At 47.5% G+C, this 21930-nt stretch overlaps 2 protein-coding genes across 7 annotated transcripts in view; one reads left to right on the top strand and one right to left on the bottom strand.

The window, feature by feature from the left end:
- The first annotated feature begins 2916 nt into the window (after positions 1 to 2916).
- HPDL (4-hydroxyphenylpyruvate dioxygenase like) lies at positions 2917 to 6931 on the top strand. The gene has a single exon (XM_070609802.1). It carries the CDS (start codon positions 5516 to 5518, stop codon positions 6629 to 6631), a length of 1116 nt encoding a protein of 371 aa, XP_070465903.1. The 5' UTR covers positions 2917 to 5515; the 3' UTR covers positions 6632 to 6931.
- Positions 6932 to 7441: 510 nt separating this feature from the next.
- Positions 7442 to 21930, bottom strand: part of TESK2 (testis associated actin remodelling kinase 2) — a 163381-nt gene continuing 148892 nt past the window's right edge. For 4 of the 6 annotated variants that reach the window (XM_070609796.1, XM_008538718.2, XM_070609799.1 and 1 more), the window contains 15 exons: positions 11544 to 11664; positions 10837 to 10985; positions 10708 to 10747; positions 10512 to 10585; positions 10332 to 10373; positions 10178 to 10249; positions 9987 to 10100; positions 9804 to 9901; positions 9577 to 9721; positions 9433 to 9496; positions 9075 to 9266; positions 8834 to 8970; positions 8596 to 8748; positions 8360 to 8401; positions 7442 to 7625 (listed from right to left, as the gene is read on the bottom strand). In XM_070609796.1, coding sequence (XP_070465897.1) covers positions 7503 to 7625; positions 8360 to 8401; positions 8596 to 8748; positions 8834 to 8970; positions 9075 to 9266; positions 9433 to 9496; positions 9577 to 9721; positions 9804 to 9901; positions 9987 to 10100; positions 10178 to 10249; positions 10332 to 10373; positions 10512 to 10585; positions 10708 to 10747; positions 10837 to 10985; positions 11544 to 11664 — 1566 coding nt within the window. In that variant the 3' untranslated portion in view covers positions 7442 to 7502. Of the gene's footprint in view, positions 7626 to 8359; positions 8402 to 8595; positions 8749 to 8833; positions 8971 to 9074; positions 9267 to 9432; positions 9497 to 9576; positions 9722 to 9803; positions 9934 to 9986; positions 10101 to 10177; positions 10250 to 10331; positions 10374 to 10511; positions 10586 to 10707; positions 10748 to 10836; positions 10986 to 11543; positions 11665 to 21930 lie in introns of all 6 variants that reach the window. The other 2 variants (XM_070609801.1, XM_070609798.1) reach the window with 2 other exon arrangements.

The following is a 21930-nucleotide window of genomic DNA, read 5'->3' as shown; positions in this document are numbered from 1 at the left end:
ACATTTCTGAGAGGCAGTGAGATGAGACCTGAAAACTGTCCAATGGACAACCTGAAGATCATTGGTGACCTTAGATCCATTTAAGGTGGAGTCATAGAGTGAAGCCAAATAAGTAAGCAGGAGGTGAAGCAGTGGAGAAAGCAAGAGTAGACAATTCTGTGAATAAATTTGGCTAAACTATCACAAGTCACCAGTGAGAGTGAAATTAGGTACAACTTTTTTGAATGGCAATTAGGCAGAATTTATGAAAATTAAAAGTACACATAGCCTTTACCCCAACAATTCTATTTCCAAGAAGTTAGCCTACAAACATACTTCACGCATACATAAAGACCTATGGAGAGGATGTTTACCGTGGCATTTTATAAACAGCTAAAGTGGACTACCACTTGCCTACTCATCAATAGAGGGCTGCTTAAATTAACTATAACACATCCACACAACGGGATATCATGTAACCATGGAAAGGACTATGTTACGGGGCCAGCCCAGCGGCACAGTGCTTAAGTTCCAACATTCTGCTTCGGTGGCCCGGGGTTCACCGGTTCAGATCCCAAGCGCAGACATGGTACCACTTGTCAAGCCATGCTGAGGCAGGCGTCCCACATATACAGTAGAGGAAGGTGGGCATGGACGTTAGCTCAGGGCTAATCTTCCAAAAAAAAAAAAAAAAAAGGAATATGTTAGATTTACTATGTATTGAAATGGAAATATATCCAAGACTGGATGTATAGAGAAGAAAGGATAGCCATATATGTGCTTATACAAATGCATAGAAAATGCTAAGTATAGGATACCCGAGAAACTCTTCATAGTGATTACCCTTGCAAGGTGGTCATGGTAAGGAGAATTTTACTTTTCATTTTATGTTTTTCGTATTTTGGATTTTTATTGTGAGCATGTACAGTGAACTTTTACGTAATTTATATATCTTTAAAAACTAATTTTTAGAAGTTTGGCTATGAAGGGGAGAATGATACACAAGCAGTTTAGGGGTAAGCAGCCTAGAGGGAGGGATTTTTTTTTTAGCTGAGAGACACCTAAGAATCTCTCTTAAAAGAGAGAGACTGAAGATACAGGAGAGAGGAAAGTCAGGGCACCAGCAAAGGGAGCTCACTGACAACGAAGTGTTGGTGGGACGCAGAGCCCAGTCCGGTTGTCCCCAGGAGGCTTTCTTCCTTCACAGTGACAGAAGAGGAGAGGGCGCCACCAGCAGGTCTTTAGATTTGGTGGCAGTAACTTGAAGTAAATACCAAGCGATGGTTTCACTCCCCTCTACATCGAGCAAGGGCCCCCAGAGCACCACCCTAGGGCTCTGGAAATGAAAAGCCACCTCTTCCCCAAGAAGCTCCCAATCTAGGGAAGGATTTAATTACTGACAATTGCCAGTCAAGTACACTTGCTCTCACCTCCAGGCCATTGTATAAACTGTGCCCTCCACCCTCCACACTTCACTCCACTGCCGTCCTCCAACACATAAAGGTGCCCTTCACCTTGTCAATTCTTACTCAACTTTCTGGTCTCAATTTAAAAGTCCCTTCCCCTGGGAAGCCTTCCCTGGTCCTCTAGACAACGTTAGAAGCAACAGCCTCCTCACTGGCCTCCCTATTCTGCCCTTGCTCCGCACCAGTCTGGTATCAACGCAGCAGGTGGAGTGGTTCGCAGAAATGTGGAGTCCAATCACGTCACCCCTGACCTCAAAACCCTCCAGGGGCTTCCTATTTCAGAGTAAAAGCCCAAGTCCTAAGATGCTACAAAATTGCCTTATGGCTACTCCTCTACCCCCCTGTGTCTTCTTCCAGAGGCACTGGCCTTTTGATATAACACATCAGCCCCATTCCTACCTCAGGGCCTTTACACTTGTTCCTCTTGCTCCCTCACTTCCTTCAGGAATTAACTCAAAAGTCACCTTCTTAATACTCTGACATACGCTACAAAATGGATGAACCGTGAAGGCATTATGCTAAGTGAAATAAGCCAGTCACAAAAAGACAAATACTGCTTGATTCCACTTACATGAGGTACCTAGAGTAGTCAAGATCATGGAGACAGAAAGTAGAAAGGTGGCTGCCAGAGGCTAGGGGGCGGGGAAAGTGGGAGGTTATATTTTAAAGGGTCAAGAGTTCCGGCTGGGGAAGATGAAAAGTGTTCTGTAGATGGATGATGGTGATGGTTGCATAACAACATGAACGGACTTAATACCACTGAACTGTACATTTATAAATGGTTAACATGGTAAATACTGTTATATGTATTCTATCACAATAAAAAATAAAGTCAACTTCTCTGTAAGGTCTTCCAAGCCACCCCTTGTAAAATGTGAAGCCCTCCATAACCAGGGAGAGGGACTGAGTCAGGGGACACACGGCAACAACAGAGCCAAAACTCCCGAGCTCTGGAGAAAGGGCCTCCGGGAGAAGGAAAGGAAAGAGGCCGAGACGGGGCGGGGCCAGAAAAGAGAGAACTTCCGGGGGCCGCCTCCACAACAAGGGAAAGGGGAGGGAGCTTGGGATGGGCGAGGCCAGAAAAAGAGGGAACTTCCGGGGCGGGGCCAGAAAAGAGGGAGCTTCCGGGGACCGCCTCCGCGAAAAGGAAACGGGAGTTCGGGAGGGGCGGGGCCAGGAAGGCGGGAGTTCGCGGGCAGCCTTACCCGCCGGGAGAGAGGGGAGATGGCGCTGGCTGGGTCAGGACGTCGGGGGAGGGGCAGTGCGCCTCCACTAGCCGCCGGGCCTAGGCTAAGATCTGCAGGAGGGATGTGGCTCCACAAGTTCGGGTCCTCGGCCTTCTACAGCCCCCGCCTCCACCTGTGCTGACCCGGCGGCTATAGAAGGCAGGCTTGGCAGGAGGCCTCCAGCAGCGCCCCCGCCTCGCCCATCGGACTCGCGCGCCCTCCAGTGGCGTCGTCCGGTTCGCTTCAGTCTCGACCTGAGCGCCCACCTTCCGCATCCGTAGCCCCAGCAGGAAGGCCATCTCGGCCAGGCTCGGAGCACCCATCGTTTGAAAGTTCCGCAGGGTCCTGACCCCAAGGGGACAGGAGTCCTACGTTGGTCACGGCCCGGACGCCAGCAGGGCTGCAGGAAGTGAAGTATGGCCCAGAGGGAGACCAACATTCATGACCACCTCTACCCTCAGCTGGCCTCTTTAGAGCCCGATCTGTGCCCTGGGTCAAGGTCAAGCACAGTGCCTTTGCAGGGCAACGAGCCTTTGCAGTACAGCCAAAAACACCCTTTTCTTTCAGGCAGCCCCCACTTAGCCTCCAGAGATCCACCCTCCCCCTCAGGAGCAGGTGGGAAGTAATGGGTCAGAGGTTCTGTTTCTGCTCCCTTTGTCCATACCTAGGGCCCTGGAGTGGAACCCCCTTCCACTGGATCAAAGGCCTGGAGATACTAGCTGCTCACTTGGTGCCCTGACCCTGATAACCTATTCTATCTGGGGCCCTGACCCTGGTAGCCGGTTCCAGCTTGGGGCCCTGACCTTGGTAGCCTGTTCTGTCTGGGGCCCTGACCCTGGTAGCCTGTTCTGTCTGGGGCCCTGAACCTGGTAGCCCATTCTAGCTTGGGGCCCTGACCCTGGTAGCCTGTTCTAGCTTGGGGCCCTGACCCTGGTAGCCTATGTTATCTTGGGGCCCTGACCATGACAGCTGGGGCAGGATAGCCTATTCTGTTGTAGCCCTCAGAGCACTATTCCCAGGGCCCCTTCCCCCAGAATCCATCACCAAAGCCAGGGCCTTCCCAGTGCTCAGGCGTGGGGAGGAGTAGCCTTACTGTGCCTGTTATTCAGGTCCTGCTGCAACTCCCTTTCTTGTGACCCCACCCCTCCTCTTTGTATGCTCTGACCCCACACAGCCAGGCTCAGGTTCACAGGCCAAAATCTGGACCCCTCTTCAGGCTGAAGCATGTACTTTCTCATTTAATCATGACAACCCTATGAAGTACTATTACTTACTATTACTATTCCCATTTTTACAGATGAGGAAACTGCAGGTCAGAGAAGTTAAGTAACTTGACCAGTCATACAGCTAGTACGCATTGGTAGGTGGATTTCAAACCCAGATCTGTCTGGCGTTTGGAACCCATGTTCTCAAATTCAGTGGTCTGCAGAGAAGCAACAACTGCCTTTTACCACCACTGACCAGCTCCGGGGTACTGCCCTCCTGGCCACAGGTCTGAACACCCAGCCAGACTTCCTTTTCCAAGCCCATCACATCCTTCTCCCACTTGCCAATGAAACTCAACTGTAAGTCACCACATCAGGCTGCCTGACAAACGAATCTCTTTTGCAATGCCTTGGACCATGGCATCCATCCCAAATGCCTCCCCAACCTCATGCTCCATTGCTCTTCTGAGGGTTTGGTTCACATTCCTCACTGACCTTTTGCTTATGCTCTTTGCCCTTCTTAGAATCCCTTCCCAAACCCTTCGAGAGCCACCCGTTGAAGTCCCAGAAGACTCCTAATTTCCTCAATCCAATGATCTCACACAATTCTGCATCTCAAGGCCAGAAACAGCCTCAGAAAGCTCCTCTGACCCAATATGCAGTCAGGAAGCTGCAAAGAGCAAGGAGGGCTTGAGTTCCAGTCCGACTAGCATTGGAAGGAGGAGAAAGGACACCAGTGAAGCTGTTTCTTTGAAGTCCTATGTCACCAGTTTTTTCTCCAAATCTTGCTTAGGGACAAGGGGGTAAAAGATGTTGAGAGAGAAGTGGGGTTGGAGAAAGAGACAGGTGCAGCTGAGAGATTGCTAGAGAGAAAGGAGAGAGTGTGGGAGCCATATACGTAGATGGCTTATCTTCCTATAACATCAATTTCTCTGGACTATTTTGGGTAGGGAATGAAAATCTGTAACTTAAAACATTTTAATATTTTTAAAAGATTTTAGGGAACATTAAGACCTAAAAGTAAAATTCTCCAGAATTTTAAGCTAAAACATGAAATTGTTAAGAAATTCCGTGCCCGTAGCGGGGAGAATTAGGGCTCCTTCCCCAACTGGGGGTGATTCCCTTTGTTCTGAGGTTGGGGGATAAGTGAGAGCCCAGCGCCTGGCGGGAAGTGAAGGCAGCTATTGTGATCTTCGGGGGCCGGGGAAGGGAGGCTCAGTGCCCAAGAGTATGACCTAGCCAGAGGCTCTGGGAAGGAGCACCCCTGCGTCCCCTCTGCGCCCTTGGCGACAGGGTCTGGGCAGGAGGCGGAGAATGTCAGCCGCGGAGTCAGTGGCTCCGCCCACTCTCTCCCGAACCGCCCCAGCATTGACTCCACGTGGTTTTCACCACTCGCAGCGCAGAGCCGGTGGTCCCGCGGCAGCTCCAGCTCCAGGAGTGGCGCGGCGGCGAGAACCGCGAGCCCCCAAGGGATCAGTCTGTGACTTCTCCCCTGAAAAGAGCGAGGAACGCGCCCTTCCGATAAAACTGGACTCCAACCAGCTTCCGACGACAAGCTTGGGACGGAGAATCCCAGAGTCCCGAAGGACAAGTCAGCGGCCCCAGGGGAAGGACGGCCGAGGTCACCATCCAGACCGCCATGGCCGCACCCGCCCGCAGTCTATGCCACATCGCCTTCCACGTGCCCGCGGGGCAGCCCCTCGCCCAGGATCTGCAGCGCATCTTCGGCTTCCAGCCCTTGGCAGCGCGGGAGGCAGACGGCTGGCGGCAGCTGGCCCTGCGCAGCGGCGATGCAGTCTTTTTAGTGAACGAGGGCGGGGGGCGCGGGGAGCCGCTGTACGGCCTGGATCCGCGTCATGCCGTGCCTAGTGCCACCAACCTGTGCTTCGACGTAGCGGACGTTAGCGCCGCTGCCCGAGCGCTGGCCTCGAGAGGCTGCAGCGTCCCAGTGGCCCCTGTTAGCGTGCGGGATGCGCAGGGCACCGCCACCTACGCCGTCGTCAGCTCGCCGGCAGGCAACCTCAGCCTGACGCTGCTGGAGCGCGCTGGCTTCCGCGGACCCTTTCTGCCCGGCTTTGGACACGTACCCTCCGCAACCGGCCCAGGCTGGGTCAGCCACGTGGACCACCTGACTCTGGCCTGCACCCCCGGCAGCTCCCCAACACTGATGCGCTGGTTCCACGACTGTCTAGGCTTTCGCCACCTGCCACTGAGCCCAGGTGAGGATCCAGAGCTGGGCCTCGAGGTGGAAGCGGGGTCTGGACGCGGGGGGCTGAGGCTTACCGCCCTGCAAACCCCGCCAGGCAGCGCTGTCCCCACCCTTCTGCTGGCCGAGTCCCTGCTAGGGGCCACCGACGGACAGGACCAGATAGAGCAGTTTCTGGCCCAGCACAGGGGACCGGGCCTGCAGCATGTGGGGCTGTACACCCCGAACATCATGAAAGCCACTGAGCGGGTGGCAGTGGCTGGAGGCCAGCTCCTGACTCCTCCTTCCGCCTACTACCTGCAGCCGGGAAAGGAAAGACAAATCCTAGCTGCAGGGCACGAGCCTAGCCTGCTGGCCCAACAGGGCATCCTGCTAGATGGCGATAAAGGCAAGTTTTTACTTCAGGTCTTCACCAAGTCCCTCTTTGCAGAGGACACCTTCTTCCTGGAGCTGATTCAGAGGCAGGGGGCCACAGGCTTCGGCCAGGGCAACATCCGGGCGCTGTGGCAGTCGGTGCAGGAGCAAGCTGCCAGGGGTCAGGAAGCCTGAGGGCCAGAACCGGCTGCTGTCACCTGTCCTGGAGCTCCGGGGAGTCCAGCACAGGGCCTGCAGGAACCAGGAAACACCTAGAAGCCTGGAGTGAAAGACTTTGTCCCTAGGGGCCAGGTGTGGCCTCTATCTTAACAGTACCTGCTAGAAGTTGACTCCCTCACTGGGGTCCAAAGAGGTGGGATTTTTTTTTTTAACTATGAAAGATTTCTTACATAGTCTATATTTAATATATATTAAAGATACAAAGAATAAAGGAATTACACAATTAGGAAATAGAACATAACCAATACTTTTGAAGCTTCCTTGTGTCCTTCTCTGATTTCTCTCCACCCTACCCACAATTTTATGATTACCCCTTGCTTTACTGTATTGTTTTACTGCATATGTAATATATCCCTAAATAAGTGATTTAGTATTTGAGGTAGGAATTTTAAGAGAACAAATCCTCCCCTGTGCTTCCGCTCTCCCTAGGGAGCAGCCGCTGCAGGTGGGAGGGGCTGGGTCAGGGCTGAGCCAGCCACCTGCTCTAGGGCCATACCACTGCTCCAATCAGAGCTGAGCAGAGACCTGGACTGAGGGTGTTGGGTGTCAGCCACTGGCAGGGGCTCCCTGCAGCTGCCTTCTCCCTCTCCTGGGGGCTGGGAGAGGACAGAGAACTCTGGACAGAACATGCCTTTCCAGCTGCCCAGGGCTGGCTGGGAGCTCAGCCAGTGGAAATCAGAACTAAGTAGGACTTACCACTTTCTGGGTCCCTCAGAGGTGAGGAGTGAGAGGGCTAGGGAGAGGGTGGAAAGTCTCCAAAACAACTACAAAAGTAAGCACTTTATTAAAAAACAGGATTCTCAGGGGGCAGGGTCTTCCAGAGGCGTCACTGGGCTGCAATCTTGAGGCTGGGTGTATCAGTGCGGATGTGGGGCCGAAACAAACTATCCAGGACTTGCTGGCCTGGGCTGGGCTTTTTCCGGCTAGACGGGGTGGCTCTTCTGGAACCCTGTGCAGAAGCAGAAGGAAGCAGGCATTGAGGGGGCAGCAAGGAATCCCCTCCTTCCACCCTCCCCTCCCCACACTGATCTAGTTCACTTTCCAGCCTGAATGTTGTAAAGCTTCCAGCCTGTCTCCAGTAACTACCTCTGTGATCAGTTCCAAAAGGCAGCCCAAGATAATCTTCCTAAGATGCAAATCTGACTCCTCTCCACCTAAAATGCTTCAGCGGCCTGGTGTTCACGGCCCTGACTGGCCTGGGCAGGCCCTGCTGGCTGCTCCAGCCAAACCAAAGGTTCACGGCAACCTGAGCATCGTGCTTTGCAGACTGCATCGTGCCGACCTTTGCTCACACTACTTGGGGCTGAAAGAACGTCCTTCCTGCTGACTCCTCTCCCCAACCTGGACACAATGATTTGTTTCTAGGGCCCAGATTACCACCCACTCCCCAGCAGCCTTTTCTGATCCTTGCCTCCCAGAGAGAACGGACAGTTCTCTACGTCACCCACAAAACCTGGTACAAACATTTCACACACTTGGGACACAACTGTCTCTATCATTTGTTCTTGTCCCTTCTCCACGCTGGACCCCAGACTGTAAATTCTCCGGGTCAAGAACTATTCCTCTCCCCCTAGTGAGGCCTGGAGTGGATGGTGTTCACCCAAAAGTGTGTCATTTAACTCACTGAAAACCCATGGATCCGGGCCTGGGGAGAGATGGCAGGGTGAGGGCCAAGAGACTCACCTTACAGGTCCCTGGCTGCTGGCCCTCGTATACGCGGAACACCTAGCCAAGGAATGAGGGGGAAGTTCAGGGCTGGGTCTTCCCCCAAAGAGCCAGACCCCTGTGTTCCGTCCTCAACTTCATGCCCCAGCACTTTTCTTTAGAATATGCCTTTTTTTTTCTGTTTACGTAGTAATAGGTTCACGTAAAACATGCAGGAAACAAGAAAAGTACAATGAAGACAACAAAGGTAGTGCCTTTTTCATGGCCGTGGAGACAGCTGCGGTGTGAAACTCCTCCCGGGTCAGCCAGCGAGCGCCAGGTGGTGTGTCGGTCACCGGGGTCTGTCCTTCCAGGGCCAGACCATATACTTGATATATCAGCTTGATGTGAGAGAAGATGTGGACCACCTGGGGGAAGGGCCAAGGGGCTGAAACAGGCCTGTGGATGTGGCCAAAAAAGCCATCATTCCTGGCCCCTCCACCACTCACTCACCTGCCCCAGGTGCTGGAGGCGGGTGGCTGGGAGTGGCCCAGCCCAATTCTGCAGTTCCTGCAGCAAGGCCTTGCGCTGACACTGCTCTGAGGGCTCCATGGTCACGGATGGGAACTCCCACAGTCCTGCCAGCAGACCTGAGAGGGAGGGCAGCCAGGCGTGGGTTAGGCCTTAGCTGCTGACTCCTCCATTTCTCCTTTCTTGCTTATGCCACTGCCCTCCACTCCTGGGATCCAGGTACCTGAGTTTGGCCTCTGTACCAGCAGAATTCGGGCACCCCCAAGGGCCCTGGGCTGCTCCAGAACACAGGTGGCAGAGCACTCCTCCCTGAGGGACTTGCGGCTGGCCTTTCTGGGAAAGTTGGCCACGCCCAGGCTCTGGTCCCAGGGCTCTGTGGGAGGCGTGCACAGCTGGCACTGTCCAGTGATGGGAGCTGGGAACAGAGATCCCCGAGCCCCACTCAGGCCAGGTGGCTTAGGTGCCCAGCACAGAGAGCAGGCCTTGGCCCAGCTGTGCAGAAACTTCCTCAGGTTGTAGAGGAACTGTTTCTACAGGGTCCTTGAGTGCAGGCAAGGGCTGGGGCTGGGGCTGGCACTCACCACACTCCTCCACATCAGCACTGCCTGGCAGGCTCTGTGAGGCTGACAGCTGCTCCCGCTCCACCTGAGAGGCATAGAGCAGGATGTCACGGGGCAGGGGTCACTCCCTAGGACCCCTGACCACCCCTTCCCCAGATGGCTCACTCTCTGGCGTGCCCGGCACAGGCTCTGCAGTGGGCACTGGCTGCAGAGTGGGCGCTGTGGGGTGCACACTGTGGCCCCCAGATCCATGGCTGCTTGGTTAAAGTCCCCTGGCCGGGTCGGGTCTACCAGCTGCTGGGCTAGGCTCCTACAAGAACGGGACACTGCTGTGAGCCAAAGACTCTTTGGAGACACCCTTCTCAATCTCCCTCATTACCCCAATATCCTACCAGAGCTGCTGGGAGACAAGGGTGCTGCTGGGATCAGCACCAATGGCTCGGACACGGCAGAGCACCCGTACTACATTTCCATCCACCACACCGGTTGCCTGGCACAGAGGAGTCCAGGAGTCAGCCTGGTCTGGAGAGAAGGGAGGCAGGTACGCACAAAGTGGGCGTGGGGTGTGGGCTTACCTGGCCAAAGGCAATGGAAGCAATGGCTCCGGCTGTGTACCGCCCCACACCAGGCAGGAGCTGCTGGAGGGTCTCTGCTGTACGTGGCATGTGGCCCCCTAGCTCCTCTACCACCTGATTGGGGTGGGAAGGTTTAAGGTTATGAGATACTGGAGGCCCTGGGGCCCCCACCCTCCCTGTCACCCCTTTACCTTCCGGGCTCCCTGCAGCAGCCGCCGGCCTCGAGAATAGTAGCCCAGGCCAGCCCAGAGCTGGTTCACCTCCTGTGGGTAGGGTCAGAGGTCAGAGAGATCAGTGGTCAGTCCTCAGTTGTCCCCATTCCCCCCATCCCAGGGTGACTCTCACCTCCAGTGAAGCACTGGCCAGGTCCTGCAGTGTTGGCCACTTCTACAGCCCAAAGGCAAGCAAAAAGAGATGAGGTCAAGGGTAAGGGAGGTGGAGGAAGGCTTCATTACCCCCACCCCAAAGGACAGGCTGTCATCTGGGAACTGGCCCATGACCCACCCCTTCCTTCCCTGAAGTCACCTGCATCCATCGGGTATAATAGTTGATCACCGTGGCAACCTGGGTCTGCTGCAGCATGACCTCTGAGACCCACACTAGGGGAGAGGGGTTGGCATGAGGGCACTGCTGACCCGCCCTTCTCCTAGCTCATAGCCTCTAGACCTCAAACCAGAGGGTGTCCAGGTAAAGGATCCCTGCTCTCAGGAGAAGCACTCACCAGCATATGCCCGCCTGTCCGGGTCCACTTCACCCTCTGCCTGCCAATGCAATCCCCGATGGGGAGTTAGTGCGGAGGGGGCTGGCTGCCAGCCTCCCACCCCAGAGGCCCTCTCCATCGTCTGCCTACCTGCCTTCTCCAGGGTAGGTCCCGCTTCTCTCGGTCGTACCAGCTCAGCAGACTCTCCCGGAAGACTGTGACCTCAGCTGTGTCTCTGAATAGATGGTACGGGGAGACGGAGGCCTGCAATTCCACCTCCTCCTGCCGCCTGGCCAGGCCTGCTGGGGCCTCAGGAAACTCAGGGATTGTCCCCACACAGGCTGTGCACCACGGGCCGGGGCACTGCAGCCTGGTTGCAGTCTGCTCTCACTTAGGGCTTCCTCCATCCCCATCCCCTTGCTTAAGCTTAGGAGTTGGAGTCAGACCAGAGTTCTCTAGCTGTGTCAAGCCAAGTTTCTGGCCTTAATTTTCCCAGGGAGGTACTACTGGCTCCTTGTGTCTTTGGGTGATAATGAAGCCAACAGTTTCAGCCAAGCATAATGTATACCTGTGCAGGGCTTTCCCATTTACAAGACACTTTCAGGCTGATAAAATCATTTGACTCCATGAAAGCCATGTGAAGGAGGAAATGCATAGACTACTGCTCCATTTCACTGGTAAGGAAGCAGCCATTCAGAGGAATTATCCCAAAGTCACATAGCAAAGTCAGAATTAGATCCTTAATTAGTCCCTTAATGCCTTGATACGTACCATGTTCCCTTCCCAGTCTGAATCTGTCCCCTTTCATGGCCAATAAAACCAGCCTCTGAGTCTTTGATTAAGACCAAGCTCCTCACCATTTGGGGCAGAAGGCTTGGCCTGGGTGCTGCTGCGGGCACATTTCTCCCTTCCCTCCTGGCTGGATGCCCGTTTCCTGCAACGGCTTCCCACAGCTGCTCGTGGTTTCTTCATGATGGCCTAGAAGAGAAAGGCCCAGTCAAAGCAGTCAGTCACAGTGAGGCTGAACCTTGGGGCCCTGCAGCGGGAATAGCCACCTCCCCACCTACACCATTCATATAGAGTGTCTAGCTTTCCTCAAGTACTCTCCAGATGCTCATGGGTTTGCTCTTGGCTGGCTGTGGCACTGAGGTGTGACCAGTGGGGCTGAGCCTCTGCAAGCAGCCTGAGAGGAACTAGCATCAGTGTAGTCCTGGAGACATACACAAAATAAGAGGCCAGGGCTGGCCTGGGTCAGGGACCAAAGCCTCCTGTTTGGGAGCACCTGGGTATCCGTGATGCTTATCGCGACTGTGTGTGTGGACGGGAGCGTGCGGGTGGGTAGGACGTTTATCTGCTTAGAGATGTAGCCCGTTTACACTGAAACGCTCTTTAGTAGTCATCCAGTTCAAACCCTCATCCTACAGAAAGGAGAAACCAAGGATTAGAGAGGGAAAAACATTTGCCTGAGAGCAGATGGCAAGTCAGGGGCGGAAGAGAGAGGAGCTATTTTTATTCCTAATCTTTTCCTGATCTAGTAAATCACAGCGGGCTGGCCATGAGTGATGCAGCTAGTGGATCTGCACTGCTCCCTTACTGTTCCTCTGGCTGCCTCTTCTCTAATAGCTAAAAGTAGCCAACAGTTAGTGAGTGCTCACTGTACACCAGACCCTATGCTAAGTGCTTTCCCAGATTCCCCACTCAATCTCCTGATGACTCTATGAGGCACATTCTCGTACAGTCATGCATCACCTAATGATGGGGATACATTCGAAGAAATGCATCATTAGCTGATTTCATTGTTGTGCGAACATCATAGAGTGTACTTACACAAACCGAGGTGGTATGTAGCCTACGACACACCGAGGCTGGGCTATATAGTACTAATCTTATGGGACCACCATTGTATATGAGGTCCGTCATTGACCGAAATAGCTTTACGTGGCACGTGACTTTATCACCTCCATTTTAGTGATGAGGAAACTGAGGCTTGTATAGATAAGCAACTTGCCCATTCACACCCACAGTGTCTGCCTCCAGAGCCTGCACTCTTAGGCTCTGCTATACCACAGTCCCTGCTGAGCCTCTGGATCAAACTGTCTTCTCAAACTTTTGACTTCACCTCATCTTCATCAAAAGTTTGCTTCCTCCTTCAGAGAAAAAAATGAATGTACAAACTCACCTCCATCTGCACTTTCCTTCTCCTTTCCCCTATTATATGAAGGAATGGTCCCTCCTCATAAATTGTCCGAGCTCAGGGTCCTACTCCTCCAAACCCTTCCACAAGATTCACTCTCTTCCTCTTGGCCAAACTTCCTTCACCGAACTCACTTCCATAATTCATTCTACATTTTGTTCTCCAAAGAGTAAGGCAATCTTTTAAGACATGATCGTGTCATTTTCTTACTTAAAACTTTCAATGACTTCTCACTAAATTGTTGAGCAAATATTTATGGAGTGCCTACTATGTGTCAAGCAGTTTTAGGTACTTGAAATACTTAAGTAAGTAAAACATTAAAGTTCCCTGCCTTCATGGGACTTTTATATTCTAATGGGGGCAGACAATAAATAATGCACACAATAAGTGAATTATATTGGATGTTAGGTGATAAATGCCAGCATTAAGAGGAAAAATAGAGTAGGTGAAGGGGTTAAGGAGTGTGGGTCGGGGGTGGATTGTTGCCATTTTAAAGAGCATGGTCAGGGTGGGCCTTATTAAAATATTTGACCAATGACTTAAAGCTGTTGAAGGAGTTAGCCATGTGGATACCTGTGGGAAAGGCATCCTAAGAAGGAGCTAGTGCAAAGGGCCTAAGGAGGGTGCCTGGTATGTCTGTAGAACAAGGAAGCCAGAATGGTTAGAAAGGAATGAGGAGGGTATGAATAGTAGGAGATGAGGCCAGATAGGTCAAGACGGTGGGGGACTATAGGATCACAAAGTACTTTGGAGGCCACTGGAGGACTTTGGCTATCACACCCATTACTCTAGGATAGAAGCATCCTCCTATATAGCCTTGTAGCCTCCAAAGGCCCGCTTGCCTCATCCCCTTGTTCACTATGCTCCAGCCATGTGATGGGGTTCAGGGCAGGCCGCCTCAAGATGCCCCACTTTGGCATGCGGATTATTTTGAGCTGAAGACAGTACAGGCTCAGAAGACTCAGGAAGAACATTTGACCTTCCCCTAAACTGCCCAAAAGAATTTAACATAGAAGGCCTGTTCCAGGAAGGAGCTAACACCATAAGATAGTTATAGTTCAACATAAAATAGGTGTGATAGACAGGCACCAACAAGCCCATTTTTGGCCCAGCAAAACTTGTTTAACAAACATTTGTATTTCCATCTCCATGTAAATTGTCTTCCTCCCCTCTGAAAGCCCAAACCACTGTCCCCAACATCCTCCTTTGCCTTTAGCTGAAGATAATATTTAAGCTGGCAGCTTGGCCATTTTGTGGAGTTACTCAGCTTTCCTGGGTCTCTCCTATGTACGCATGTCATAAAGCTTTGTTTGATTTTCTGCTGTTATTCTGTCTCATGTCAATTTAATTCATAGCCCAGCCAGAAGGACCTAGAGTGGGTAGAGGATTTGTCTTCCTCCCCAACGGTTTGGCGATGAAGATGGGAAAAAATTTCACTGGCTGGACACTGCTCACTCCTGGACTACTGCAGCTGAGAGATCCTGGACCCCTGACAAGAGCTGACAGGAGGTAAGAGTTCTTACCACGTCAGTCTCCCGGATCTCTGCCTGCAGGCTCCAATAGAAGTGAGAGTGGTGAGTTTTCTTTCCTTTTCTAAATTTAGATTAGCAGGAGAAAATACTAGTGAATCTAGCTTCTTGAACTCAGCAACTCTAGGAAATATGGTTGAGTACTCATTGGTTAATTGATCCCTTTCCTCCCAGAGATAGTCACTATTTTTCCTTGTCTCTGTCTTTTTTCATCGTTTCTCCTAAGACACAGGCATCTCTATGAGCCTGTTGTCTGGGAATATGTTCATGAGGTCAAAGCTCTTGCTAAAGGCATCTTGGAAGCCAAAAAGGCTGCAAATTAGGTGGGTGGGTGTTGAGCAATTAAGAGCCATTAGGGTGCTCGCCACCTCAAGAAGTCTCCCGTGAAAGGACAACTTGGTCATGCAACGGGGTAGATGACACAGGTCCCCTGCCAACTTCACGGAAATGTCCGTGCAATGACGAGGTACTCCATAAAGCATACACGATCCCCAACCCCACAGCACTCTCTCCTGGGTATTATTCTGGCTCCAAGAGACCCAAGGCTTAGCTAAAGGTGTTAATGTGCATATCAGATGAGGTTTTTCTTTTGTCTTGTTCTGTGTCTTGAAAGCCTGGCTTTGTGACCTTTCTGGTCTCTGCCATCCCGAGGATGCACGTACCAGCACATCTTGGCAGTCAGTTGAGTAGACTGGGGTTCTCGGATGCACTCTCTTTGTCCAGATGTGTCAGCTTTCAGGGGAGTTTGTCATACGGGGCCCCAATTGCTTTCATTAGGGGCCTTTGTCCTCTCAGTGTTTGTTGCTTGTTGGGCAACAATGGCCTTTGCTTTCTTAGACTATTTTTGGGAGTGAACTTTCTGGATCTCTTTTGAGGACGCTTCTTGCGTCCATGGTTAAGCTTACTGGTTCAAGTCACTGTTAAGGTCCTACTTGTCAATGTGGCCAGACGAGGGATCGTTTAAATTGGAAAAAAAAAATTTTTTTTTGAGAGCTCTCATCATAATTGTTTTATTGGTACCTATAAAAAAGCTAAATTAGGGGCTAGCCCAGTGGCACAGCAGTTAAGTGCACATGTTCCACTACTTAGCGGCCTGGGGTTCGCCAGTTTGGATCCCAGGTGCAGACATGGCACCGCTTGGCAAAAGCCATTCTGTGGTAGGCGTCCCACGTATAAATAGAGGAAGATGGGCAGAGATGTTAGCCCAGAGCCAGTCTTCCTCAGCAAAAAGAGGGGGATTGGAGGCAGATGTTAGCTCTGGGCTAATCTTCCTCAAAAAAAAAAAAGCTAAATTAAAAAAGGAAATACAAAAAAATACTAACTAGCCTCAAGACTGACTAACGTTACAATTAAATTGAGGAAAAGGAAAAGGATAAATGCTGATAAGATTATAAAGGTTGGAAAATTTGAGCTAATTTTATATAAAGAGGTTACATCAACTTTGCCTGACTGTGTTTTAAAATGTCTGGCTGCGAATGCTTCCCCTATCCAAAATTATACGACCAAGACCTATTGATTAAGTCCAAATGAAAGCTATGATTAGAAGTATAAGAGTTGATGGAATTCAGACGAAAGCTCGTAGAATAATGGATATATTTACAGGCTTTATGTGAAGTGATTGTATCTTTCTGCCTGACTGTATTAGAGATTGTACTGTGGGGATAGACATGTGTCTCACTGGGGAAAGGGAACATTTCCCATGCCTGACTGTAAGATAGCACAGAAATCTGCCCTCCAGACACTGTTCACTAAACTTACAAAAGGGAAGTCAATAGGGTTGCCCCAGCCCACACAGTATGAGATGAAAGCTAGAGGCTAATATCAGGTGCTAATAAAAAAGATAATAAAAGCCTCCCCCTCAAAGGTAAATTGGTCTAGGGTTAAATTGTATATCTGGGAAAAAAGGGCCTGGGGCCAGCCAGTGGCATAGTGGTTAGTTCACATGCTCTGCTTCAGCAGCCTGGGGTTCACAGGTTCGGATGCCAGGTGTGGACCTACACACCACTTATGAAGCCATGCTGTGGCAGTGTCCCACAGACAAAATAGAGGAAAATTGGCATAGATGTTAGCTCAGCAACAACCTTATGCAAAAAGAGGAAGGTTGCCAATGGATGTTAGCTCAGGGTGAATCTTCCTCATCAAAAAGAAAAAAATTGAAGAAACAACCAAATTTAAAACAAAAAGAAAAAAAGGGCCTTTATTAAATGCTTTCTGCAGATTTTTAAAGGTGTGGTACATTGTCCTGAAGTTTTAGAACATAAAAATCTTCTGATTCACCTCTTAAGTTAATAATTTCCCTGATAAAGACATTAGAAACTGATAAGGCAAATATCCGGAAACTCCATCTTGAAGAAAACTCGACTGCTTTCTCTGTGGCTTTATGATGTAGATTTTCTGCTCCCATCTTCTCTAGAACCTGAGAGACATTCTTTGAAATACAAATGTTTCTTAGAAACTAGTGAGTTTTGTATTGCACCGATTCATAACAAAAATTTAACGTTTTTGTGTCTACCTGTGTGTTCATGTGTGTCTATGTGTGTGTTATATATGTGATATTTTACTTCCAGACGGTACGGCCAAAATTAAGAGCTCTGTTTAATTGGCTTAAAGTAAACACTTAATGTGAGTTATTTCTAAATATAATAGAAACTAACCCAAATGTCTTTCAAGTTAATGTAATATGAAATTATCTTTGGTAAATGAAAAACTTGTTTAAGTTTGTTGGTTTGATTAACATAAACAGTTCCTCAGAGTTATCAGCATCAGGTATGATGCAGACCTGCAGCCTGGGTTTGCTAGTCAAATAAGCTGATGTTGTCTCTATTACAAAACTGGTCAACAAAAATAACTTAAAATGATAGCTGATTTTGTTTGATGTCTCAAAGTCATTATACGCAATCTAAATAATTATTGGAAACAGGTAAACTAAGTAGATGTGGAAAAGGTAAGAGTGTTGAGTGAGCTTTTTAACAATAATTATGTATTATGACGTGTATTTAAGATAACTTCGGAAAACTCTCTGATAACTTGAAACTTTGAAGTTTGCTAGGTTAATTTAAAGGATGAAAATTCATTGAGTATCTAGATCATTTCCAAATCAGATAAAATATTAGACACTAATTATTAAATATAGGTTTACCTACTTTTGGATTCTTATAAAAAGAAATTAAAAGGTGTTTGGGTCTATTGGTAAACATGTCTTGTGTTTTATTAAAAGAGTGTACTATATTGGTACGAAAACAGGCACACAGATCAATGGAACAGAACTGAAAGCCCAGAAATAAAACCACACATCTACGGACAGCTAATCATCAACAAAGAAGCCAAGAACATACAATGGAGAAAAGACAGTCTCTTCAATAAATGGTGTTGGGAAAACTGGACAGCCACATGCAAAAGAATGAATGTAGACCATTATCTCATGTCATACACAAAAATAAACTCAAAATGGATCAAAGACTGGAAGATAAGTCCTGAAACCATAAAACTCCTGGAAGATAATATAGGTAATATACTTTTTGACATGGAACTTAAAAGGATCTTTTCGAACACCATGTCTTCTCAGACAAGGGAAACAAAAGAAAAAATAAACAAGCGGGAGTTCATCAGACTAAAGAGCTTCTGTGAGGCAAAAGAAACTAGGATCAAAACAAAGAGACAACGCACCAAGTGGGAGAAAATATTTGCAAATCATATATCTGACAAGGAGTTAATCTCCATAACATATAAGGAACTCACACAACTGAACAATAAAAAAACAAACAACCTGATCAAAAAATGGGCAGAGGATATGAACAGACATCTTTCCAAAGAAGATATACAGATGGCCAATAAACATATGAAAAGATGTTCAACATCACTAATCATCAGGGAAATGCAAATTAAAACTACACTAAGATACCACCTTACGACTATTAAAATGGCTATAATCACTAAGACTAAAAATAACAAATGTTGGGGGCCAGCCCTGTGGCCAGGTGGTTGGGTTCGCGCACTCTGCTTTGGCAGCCCAGGGTTTTGCTGGTTTGGATCCTGGGTGCAGACATGGTGCCACTCATCGGGCCATGCTGGGGTGGCATCCCACATGCCACAGCTGGAAGGACTCATAACTAAAAATATATAACTCTGTACCGGGGGGCTTTGGGAAGAAAAAGGAAAAATAAAATCTTCAAAAAAAACCCCAACAAATGTTGGCGAGGGCGTGGAGAAAAGGGAACCCTTATATACTGCTGGTGGGAATGTAAACTGGTGCAGCCACTATGGAAAACAGTATAGAGGTTCCTCAAAAACCTAAAAATAGAACTACCATACGACCCAGCTATCCCACTACTGGGTATGTACCTAAACAACTTGAAATCAACAATCCAGGGGCCGGCCCAGTGGTGCAGTGGTTAAGTGCGCACGTTCTGCTTCAGCGGCCCAGGGTTTGCCAGTTCAAATCCCAAGTGCAGACATGGCACTGCTTGGCAAGCCATGCTGTGATAGGCATCCCACATATAAAGTAGAGGAAGATGGGCATGAATGTTAGCTCAGGGCTGGTCTTCCTTAGCATAAAGAGGAGGATTGCCAGCAGTTAGCTCAGGGCTAATCTTCCTCAAAAAAAAACAAAAAAAAGAAAGAAATCAACAATCCAAAGTAACATATGCACTCCTGTGTTCATTGCAGCACTATTCACAATAGCTAAGACATGGAAACAATCCAAGTGCCCATTGACTGATAATTGGATAAAGAAGATGTGGTATGTACACACAATGGAATACTACTCAGCCATAAAAAATGACAAAATCATCCCATTGCAACAACATGGAAGGACCTGGAGAGACTTATGCTAAGCAAAACAAGCCAGACTGAGAAAGACAAACACGAGTGATGATGATGAGTGATGATTTTACTCATATGTGGAATATGAACAAACACATGGACAAAGAAAACAGTTCAGTGGTTACCAGGGGAAGCAGGGTGGGGAGTGGGCACAGGGAGTGAAGGGGAGCACTTGTGGTGACAGACAAGAAATAATGTACAACTGAAATTTCATATTGATGTAAACAATTATGAACTTAATTTTAAAAAAAGATTGTATTGTAAAGTAATGTGTTTCTAAAAATTATGAAGTGTTTATAAATTTGTCAAGCCTCAGAAAGCTAACGCAAAAGAAAGTTTACAATTGCTTGCTTAGTTTTTTCTTAGAAATTAAGGTTGCTAAGAGTTAAAAATTCTAATATATGATTAAAGCTACTAAAAATTAAAAAATATATATATTTGTAGTCAAGGAAAGTAAGATGTAAAATGTATGTTTTCAGTAAAGAAAGCATAAAGAATGGAAACATTTTTGTTTGGTTAAGAAAGATAAATTTGTCCTAAAGTACTAGAAGGAAAAAAAAAGAAGGATTAGGACAAATTTTAAATGTAAAAAGAAAGTTATAGAAAGATTGTGGAGGAGGAACCCTGAGAAAAGAGTTGTGCATGGTCAAGTTTGCCAAAATTAAAATGAAATTTTTTTAAGTAAATGAGTTTTAATATCAAAAGTAAGCTAGTGCAAAATTAAAATTTGCTTTTTTCCTTCTCTTAAAAGGATAATTTTCTTAAACTTTAGTCTACTCTTGATAAAGACATTATAAAAAAGTTTTTTCTTTGAGTAGTCTACCAGAAGAGTAGGAATTTTACGTTTTATCAAAATAAATTTCCTGTATTGTTTTTATCAAGTCTTTAATCACAGGTGCTAAGGTTTTTCTTACAGCTATTTAATTTTCTGCATTTGCCTGAAAATCTTTAATTGTCACTATGGTTAAGTGGATAACTAAGCATTGTTTCATAGGGACCTATGATAATTGTGTGGGTAAATGTGGGTAAAACTGATATGTTTTAAAAATTATATAACATTCCTAAAATTCTGATCTGTCCTGGTTATCGGCCATAATTCTAGCTATTATCTTGAAGAGTATGTCACAGAAATAGCCAAGTTTCTTTGTCAATTGCCATTTTGAAGTCTTTTGCCATTTACAACCAGTTATTGTTTTACTCTGATGCTTTTACAAATGTTTTCATCTTCACAAAGATTCATGGACAGAACTCTGACATTTGCTTTGGAATGCAGGTTTCTGATAAACTTTCAAATCATAAAATTGAACTGGGTAAGAAGTTACAGAACTGATGACTTCATGAAACTGCTAACAAAGATCAAGATCAAGGGTTGATTATATGGGACTGAATGAACTGATGAGGATGATTTTAATTTTTATGACTTCTCATTTAAAATATTGCTGATTTTTAAAAATGTTTTTTCAGATTTAAGAAAATCTTTTTCTCTTTTCTCTTAAGCTAACTATGACTTATAGCAATTTGGTAAATTATACTTTTGTAAGCAAAATTGAACATTTATCTTTTTCTCCCTACCTGACCTCTCCAGAATTTGGAAAATCTTAGTGAGTGAGTATTGTTATTTTCATGGCAATATAGTTATTTGCATAAGTTCAATAAGAATCTGTTCTCTTTATAACGGGGCACAATTGGAAACATTTGTTACATTTCCAAAGCTTTGACTGGAATGTCACATTTGAGAGAAACATGCATAGACTCAGCTATGACGAGACAGCTTATGAGAAACAAAGACTGGACTTTATGAAATAAAGCCACTTGGAAATATTGGCCTGGTACCTTTTTTACCAAGGTTCCCAGCAACCTTACTGGGTAAGTAAAGAATGTCAACTTATCTGGCAGGTGCAAGGAACCTCAATATTTTGGGGAACCTCAAAAGAAGAGAGGAATTCACCCAAATCTATAGGTATTGCAGGCAAGGTCTGATGACAAGGTCCTTGGCTTGACTTTCCTGGCCTTGAGAGGAATTTAAAGTTCAATCTGAGATTCTTTATAGAAAGTTCCAGTAAAGCAGTTTTAAAAGAGCCTACATGATCAATTGCTATTCTTGCTGTATTTATGTAAATAATTGGGCCAAATTTATGGAAACTAGACTTATTTTACAAACTAATTAGTCTTAATTTGGCTACCTTTGGTAAAAATGAGGGTAATTTTAGAAAATTATATTTCAGTAAAAACTATAGTACACATTTGTGGATATTAGATCTAGTTCTGTTAATTGTCTTTGAGGCTTTTGTTTTCTACCTGTAAACTGGACTGGATCCTGAATTCTTCTAGTCTTCTGAAATATCTGGCCACAAATCTCCAAACTAGCATTTTCAATTTTTTCATCACCTTTATTTGAAATCATTGAGAACTGAAACCACCCTTGGGCCTGAAGCCATGCAAACTGAAGCTGGATAACTTGATATAAACTTGGTAAAGATCACCATGATAGCAGGTGTGTTGCTAAATAAGCCACTCAAAAGGATACCTGAACACTCAACGACATCATCAGAAACATTTCAAGCTGCAAAAGATGCTTCAACCCTGACATCTAAAAGTCTTCTTGACTGGCTGTCCCTTGGGCTCAGAAACTGGTTTATAATTTGCTTTAACCATTAACTTTGTTTTTCTTTTTGTTTCCATAGAAATGCTTCTATATTA

Source organism: Equus przewalskii, chromosome 2 (genome assembly GCF_037783145.1).
Source record: "Equus przewalskii isolate Varuska chromosome 2, EquPr2, whole genome shotgun sequence".
Lineage (NCBI taxonomy): Eukaryota > Metazoa > Chordata > Mammalia > Perissodactyla > Equidae > Equus > Equus przewalskii.
Note: the sequence above shows the minus strand (reverse complement) of the source record. Positions and strands in the feature narration are given on the sequence as shown.

Excerpts from the sequence above, each read along its gene's own strand:
- HPDL (XM_070609802.1), top strand. The coding sequence starts at position 5,516 with ATGGCCGCACCCGCCCGCAGTCTATGCCACATCGCCTTCCACGTGCCC.